Below are 7,424 nucleotides of genomic sequence, written 5' to 3' on the forward strand. Positions count from 1 at the left end.
CAGTTTCCCAAAAAGATAATATCTTCTTAACTGGAAAGAGTGTTTTTAAGGTGACGATGAAGATGATCTTGACACCAGTGCTTTTGGGAAACCCAGTCCATGCTGATTAATCTCATTATATCAAGACTGCTTGCACCTAATAATTAGCAGCCTATGAGCTATGTATAAAGCTGTGAATGTTTAAGGTTTTATGAGTGATGAGTTAAATAGGGTTAATAGGGTAACTTTTCCTAAAATTCCATTCAGGAAAGATTAAATAAAACGAGATTGAGATTTTGTTGATTCAATAAGTGTCCCACTCTGTAACCAGATAAAAATGTAAATTGTAAATAGTAAATTAATCTTAGACGCTTCATAAATGAATATAAAAATCTGACATTTTAAGAAAGTTTCCAAAATGCGCCCGACGCGTTAATTGACTCCGTACGTTAAACTTTTATTGTTCAAATATTCCTGAAGATCTACATGTGGCGTTGCTCGATACATCATTTATTTTTCAGTCAAAACGACAGGACACAAAGTCCGGTATAGATCATTCGGAGTCGACAGTGTAAATTTCCTCTTTTTTTACTTCAGCAATTAAAGATAGTACACAAAAGTGGCAGGTCGTTGGACAATAAATAATAAATTATTTTTGTAATATAGGAACAAACAAAAAAAGATCTCCGCTGTATGACCCGACAAATTAACTTAAATCTATACACATCTTTGGGAAATAATAATAATAATAATAATAATAATAATAATAATAATAATAATCTCGGACGGACACATACACGTAAATTTCCCACGCAGCTTGTGGTCGAATAGAGGTATACCTTGTTGCAATGCTTTAGTAGCCTACTTGGGCTTGAAAAGATACCATATAACAAAAAACAACAACAAAAAAAAAAAGCTGTAGGTCTAATAAAAGCGGTTAGACTCGGCTGCCAGGCCGTCCTCACACTTTCAATATTCAGTGAATAAATCTCAGTTCGAGTTGTTTTAGAGACTGACGAGTCAGCAGTTTGTTTGGGCCGCTCATGCTGCGCTGTATGGATTTCGAGTCCTCTTAGGTCTCATTTTCCTATGAGGTTCGCTGATTTGTCAAAAAGAAAGAAAGAAAAGAAAAAGAGCGAAAACGTCTCGGGTTGTTTGGCAAAAAAAATGTAGCCGACCAGTTCCACCAGTTCCTGCGTAGTGTAGGCCTAAAAGTCGGAGGAAAAGGACATTTTGACATTTCGGACCCGGCGTAAGTCTACTTCCGCCGGATGTTAGCGACTTCCGGTAACGCTCGTCTTCTCGTGAAGTGTCTTTTCACTAGAGCGCCTTTCGTTCCCACGATTGTCATCACAGTGTATAAACGCAACCAAGGGCTTGTTTGGATAGAGAAGCCCCGCGGAATTGGAGGTCTGTCGGTGTTATTCGGGAGTGTAGCCTCGGTGAAACAGGGACTCGACGACCTTGGCGACCCTCTTTTATTTTCCTCCGATTGTGGAAAGGAAAATTAATCCGAATCGTCTAGGCCTCGATGGGACTGGCCACCATGCTGTTTGGTGTATCTGGCAGTTGCGAGGACATGGACGCCACTTCACTCCCTGTTGAATTCGAGCCTGGTCCTCCTTCAGAAAAATTCACCTAGAATAAGCAAAGCTGTTATTATTATTATTATTATTATTATTATTATTATTATTATTATTATTATTATTATTAAGCTGTGACTGTATCTAGTTCTCAAAGCTTTTTTGCGCTTTTACGCACGGACAGTACGCTCTTACCAGTTGCTGAAAAGCCGGTTGGTCGATGTCGCTCTGCAGAGCAAAATCGCTCAGGACCTTCCATGGTGGCTGATAAGTCTGCACCTCCACCGGGTTCGCCTGTAATCCTCCGTCGTGTCTCTCTGGACTGGTAGCCACCATTGGAGTTCCCGTCATTCCTTGGATGTTCTGCAGAAAGCGCAAAAATAACCATCACCTTTAGAAGAGAAAAGGCGTGCGTGTAAATTAATGTGCATGCACCTAAAGGCATGCATCTACATCAATTCAAATAAACGGGTTTTGTTTTATTTTTAGCCTTCGCACTCACCGTCTTGTCGTTAGGTTGCTGCTGCTGGAGCTGCTTCATAAGCAGACTTCGCTTCTTGTCCTTGCAGCGCTTGTTCTGAAACCAGACGCGGATGACCCGTGGGCTCAGGCCCGTCATCTCCACGAGCTGCTCCTTCATGAGCGCGTCGGGCCGCGGGTTCGCGTTGTAGCACGTGCGCAAAGTGTGCAGCTGCTTCTCGTTAAGCACCGTGCGCACGCGCGTCGTCTTCTCGGGCTGCTTGTGCACGTGCGGGCGCAACGCGGGCTGCCGCGCCGAGATTGGCTCTGCTAAAAAAAAAAATAAATAAATAAAAAATAAAAAAAAAATTTGCAATTAGGTCGATAAACATGACAGGTAGTTTTCATTTTCTGGAAATATGACAAATGTGAGCTTGCCATCGCAAGGCGGGGAATGAGACTAATAGGGCTAATTAATGTGACTGCTATATATATTTTTGTGACAAACAAGCTGCGTATTACACAATATGCCAAAACAAATAACAAATGTCCAAATGATCAAATCTAGCAAATCTAGGATGTTAAAACTTCATATGTTCATATAGATCAAACAGACCATGGTGTTTACGCATGCGACCCAAACTCTTGGTGTTATTGTTTTTGTTATTAGTTTATTGTTTGCCAAATATTTTTTTCCTAAACTGATCGGTGCGCAGAGTGAATTCTGCTTCCTTTCTTGCTGAAATGTTTTGAAATAGAATTTTAAAATATATGCCCAATTGATTGGCTGATATGCCAATCTCTGGTCGCGTTTCGGTTTTGGTTGTGATGCATTTCATAACGCGCCCGTGGACCGACGCGTCAGATTTATGGGACGAGACTAAACTAATATATACAAATGTTTAAACTTTCACATTAAAAACTTTTAGAATCACTATGTAAACTACGTATAGGTTTAAACTGTTTAAAATCTAAAGGCCTAACATATCACTTGTCAATCAGTCAGATGGATTGCTCCATCATTTCTGCAAACAATACCTTAAAAGCAAATATATTCCTAAGCATTTAATACATTCAGTAATACACTTGGGCATGTCGGACAACCCAAAACTGTCTATATAAACAGAATATCAGGCAGCTTACTGTATTTGGAGGACTTTCGAGAAGTGGAATAAACCTGTGTAGAATCGGCTATATGAACATTTCCCTGATTTTATATCCGTTTTAAATAAATCTACCAGAAGATAAACATTCTTTACTAAATATAGCCTAAGAAAAATTCAATTGTAATCACGTTAGCTTTAATGTAACTACAGTTTTTATTAACAAGCATGCCTAAATATTTAGCGATGTCAAACGTGTGTATATTCGTTTAAATCATGTTTTTGTTTTGTTTTTTTCCTAAATAATATAAACAAGCCTGCGTAGTTTTTAATCGCATGATTGGTTGTGAAGCAGCGGAAGAATATCAGTTTCATGCATGAATAGCCGAATTCAATAGCACTCAAACTGTAGGAAAAATGAAACGTGCAATGTTGACAAACCACTGACAACAACCTGTTAGGTTAGTAACCTTTTCATTTGCAGGCTGATATGATAATCATCAATTTATTCCTCCATGACAAATCTCCACTAGCCTCCAATTATCTTTTTATTACAATAACTATTCATACTCATCTCAATAACAGGGTATATGCTTTGTCAATAATTTTGTCAATGTAACTAGGCTACAGTATTAAGAAAAATTCAACGTAATCATAAAACTGAAACATGATTTCAGACCTGAGACCTGACACAATTTTTTTCTCAAAAGATTAAAAATATATATCCCGTGCATTTTGAAGAATCTTTGCAGTTAAGATTCAACTGAGCAACTAATATTCAGTACAACAATGGAAAACACTAATAATCCAAGAAAAAGCTCTAGTTCATGTGTGATGGCATGCCTGGGATAGTCTACAAAGACTGGGGGAAATCTGCCCGAAACAGACGCATTACACCACCAATTCTTAACAATTCCATAACGCATAACTTCCTCAGCTCGTGCAGGATGCAGGAAGAGTGTTTGCGCATTAAGTTGTAGTACCAATATCTTTTTTAAATAGATATATTTTTCAATTAATCATAAACAGCGTGATTTTGTTCATGGGAAAATCTAAAAAGTAAAGAAAAAAGTTTAAAAACCGATTACATAGCTAAAGAGCCAAACATTCCCCGAGCTAGTGCAGGACGCAGGGAGGAGGGAAGAATGAGGTAAGACTAAATAAGGTGCTGGAAATCACGTCATGCTTGACGCCTTAAAGCTAAAATAAATTAAAGTTTACCTGCCATCTGTAAGGGCCGGGCCGGGTGCAGGGGGCTGAGCGGCTCCCCGGGCGCCAAGCTGGCTCTCTCCACCACGTCGTGATCGGCTCGACAGAACAGGCCGTCCTCCCGTAGCGCGAACTCATCGCCCGGGATCAACTGCCTGCTGCACGCCACGCACCGGAAACACTCCACGTGATACACCTTAGCGCGAGCGCGCATCACAAAGTCATTCTTGCTGAAACCGATGTTGCACTTTGCGCATTTGATTCCGTAGAGTCTGAAAAAAAAAATTAAACCCGCAGGTCAGGGGACAGGAAGTAGAAAAAAGTAGGGGGAAATGTGCTGGACATCCTTGAATCTTTAATATAATAAATGAATAACGTATATGCATGGAAGAAATATAAAAACAAGAAAAAGAACACATTATTATTATTATTATTATTATTATTATTATTATTATTATTATTATTATTATTACACTAGCATGCAAAATGGTTATAGCAAATTATTATTATTATTATTATTATTATTATTGTTATTATTATTATTAAATCAAGTTAGTCTAAAAAGCATTGTAAATTGTTTATTAAACAAAATACGGTACAACAGCATCTGACATGATTAATATTTAATCCAACACCACTTATTAAATGATTAACTAAATTTCTCTGTTCATTCCTTTAAGACACTAAGGATATCTTTAGCAGAATATGGTTTTATATTTTATAGTAATTTGTTGTCTAGCCCTGCGCGTGAGCTCCACACTGCATAATTACACTAAAGCTCCACTGCATTAGCATATAGGTGCAGTGGTGTAAAGAAGAGGGCACGAGACTGACAGCGCGAGCTCGAGTCGCAGGTTCTTCCTCACTAAATCATGAGAGCTCTTTTTTAAATCCTTAAAGGTATGTGGCTCAACATGTCTGTCTTACCTGATGTAGTCGCGTTTACAGTACGTCTTGCCATCCCGGACAAAGCAAGTGCATGACTCGTCCAGATACTGGTTACACTCCGCGCATTTGAGACACGCCGCGTGCCACTCGAGGTCGGGCGCCACGCGCAGGATGTACTGGTCGTGGATCTGATTCCCGCAGCCCACGCACAAAGAAACCAGGCGTTTTTCTGCACACCAAACACATACAGGAACATATAAGGAAGTTGTTAAAAAAATAATCCTTATGTTGTCATTGATAAAACATAATGTTTCAATACAATTAGTACAAGCAGTTAATAATTTATTTTTCCTGCAATAATACGTAATAATAATAATAATAATAATAATAATAATAATAATAATAATAATAACAACAACAACAACAATACTTAGAACTATTACTATTATTATTATTATTATTATTATTATTATTATTATTATTATTGTTATACGATTAAACAGTAATACGTAATAATAATGTTAATGTCATTGCCAGTTACGCAGGACAAAAAATAATACAGCCTTAGATTTTTTTTATTACATTTCGTGAACGTGTAAACAAAACTTTGTGTCTTGCACAGTTAAGCTTTTCGTTTCAAGGACCACAAAGCAATACATAATCTCCAAATACATGCACCATCTTCAGATAAGCTTAACCCAAAGAGTTAAACAACTTACTTTTTGGTGGGTCCCCCATGTCTCCCATGTCCAGAAAGTAAGGCGGTGTTAGGTCCACTTTAAAAACGGAGCGCAGGCCCGTAGTGCCCGTGGTTTCTTGGGAAAAAGTAAGACTGCGGCTCCGAGGTGTAAAACTTCCCGAAATCGAGATTAGAGTTCGGCCAGGGTGTGTGTGTGGGTGTGTGTGTGCATGTGAGTGTGTGTCTGAGCTCCGGCGCATCGAGGGGCCGCTCCTGTCCGTATCTCTAGTCTTGCTCTCTCAAAACTCCGTCGGCTCCGACTCTTCTCTCTCTCGCCATTGGACTGACGTAGGACAGCCACACGTCACGCTCACGCGCTGCTGATTGGTTGTGAAAAGGAGCGAGCAGCATGTCTCATTAGCGCAGCGCGAGCGCTTACGGGAGCCGCGCTCCCGTTACTGCATTTATTTCGAGCCTTAATTTGTCCGATTTGGAAATGGGCCTCGTGATTATATTTTTTTATTATTAAAAAGGATATTTTTTAGTCATCATAAATGTCACTATAGCCTAGAATTTATGTGGTAATAATACTAATACTAATACTAATACTAATAATAATAATAATAATAATATTAACAACAACAACAATAAGAATATTAATAGGAAGAAGAATACTTATTATTATTATTATTATTATTATTGTTGTTGTTGTTGTTGTTGTTGTTGTTGTTGTTGTTGCTATTATTATTATTATTATTATTATTGCTGTGGTTGTTGTTTTAATCAAACAAATACAGGGTATAAGACACCTACAGGTTTATTGTAACATGATGGCGCATAAAATATGATACTGTGACTATATAAACGACAGCAACAATTATTTGCTTTTCTCTATGACAGTAACACTTTAACAGTTCTCTCCATCGGCCAGTGCAATTTTTCTTTAAAAGTTTACAGCTCAGGCTGCAGGTCTGTATTTAGGCACAGACACACACACACACCTAATGACTGAAATCCACGGCACGCTTCTGGGTTGTAGCTCTTTAAACCAAAAACGCAATTACGGCGCATAATTGCGGATAATGAGCGTTTGAAACGGCGTGAGGCACGTGGTAACTGAATCTCAACGGAAGAAGATGATTGGTGACTGTGGAGAGAAAGAAATAAGAGAGAGGAACAGTGTACTGCTCACCATTCCGACTAACACGCAACCAAGGACCGAATCAAATTTTGTATAGAATTTTAAATACAAGGATTTACATTTTTTTTTTATCTATCTCTTTTGCACGAACAGGAAAAAAAAATTAACATAAAAGATTTCAGAGAAGGTTATTATTTTTAATAATAAAAATGCAGAGATATTTTTAAAATAGCCTATAACAGGCCTAATTCGTAAGCAAGCCCACGTTTTATATATAGGCGCTATAGAGAGAGACTTAGAGTAAGATCTCTGTCCCTTTAAAAACAGCATAATAATGAGTAGATAATGATTATACCCTTATTACTTTATTTACCACTTGTTTA

General features: G+C 38.2%; 1 protein-coding gene across 2 annotated transcripts; it reads right to left on the minus strand.

Moving 5' to 3' along the window:
* Nucleotides 1-314: 314 nt before the first annotated feature.
* On the minus strand, nt 315-6,028 carry isl1a (ISL LIM homeobox 1a). 2 transcript variants are annotated; one of them, XM_053610764.1, is made up of 6 exons: nt 5,941-6,028; nt 5,261-5,450; nt 4,346-4,605; nt 2,065-2,348; nt 1,758-1,925; nt 315-1,617 (listed from the first exon to the last, which is right to left on the minus strand). In XM_053610764.1, exons 1-6 carry the CDS (start codon nt 5,966-5,968, stop codon nt 1,501-1,503), a joined length of 1,047 nt encoding a protein of 348 aa, XP_053466739.1. In that variant the 5' UTR covers nt 5,969-6,028; the 3' UTR covers nt 315-1,500. The 2 variants fall into 2 exon arrangements, with proteins under 2 accessions (XP_053466739.1, XP_053466738.1); XM_053610763.1 differs by having other exon boundaries at nt 2,065-2,351.
* Between the last annotated feature and the right edge of the window lie 1,396 nt (nt 6,029-7,424).

Source organism: Ictalurus furcatus, chromosome 22 (genome assembly GCF_023375685.1).
Source record: "Ictalurus furcatus strain D&B chromosome 22, Billie_1.0, whole genome shotgun sequence".
NCBI lineage: Eukaryota > Metazoa > Chordata > Actinopteri > Siluriformes > Ictaluridae > Ictalurus > Ictalurus furcatus.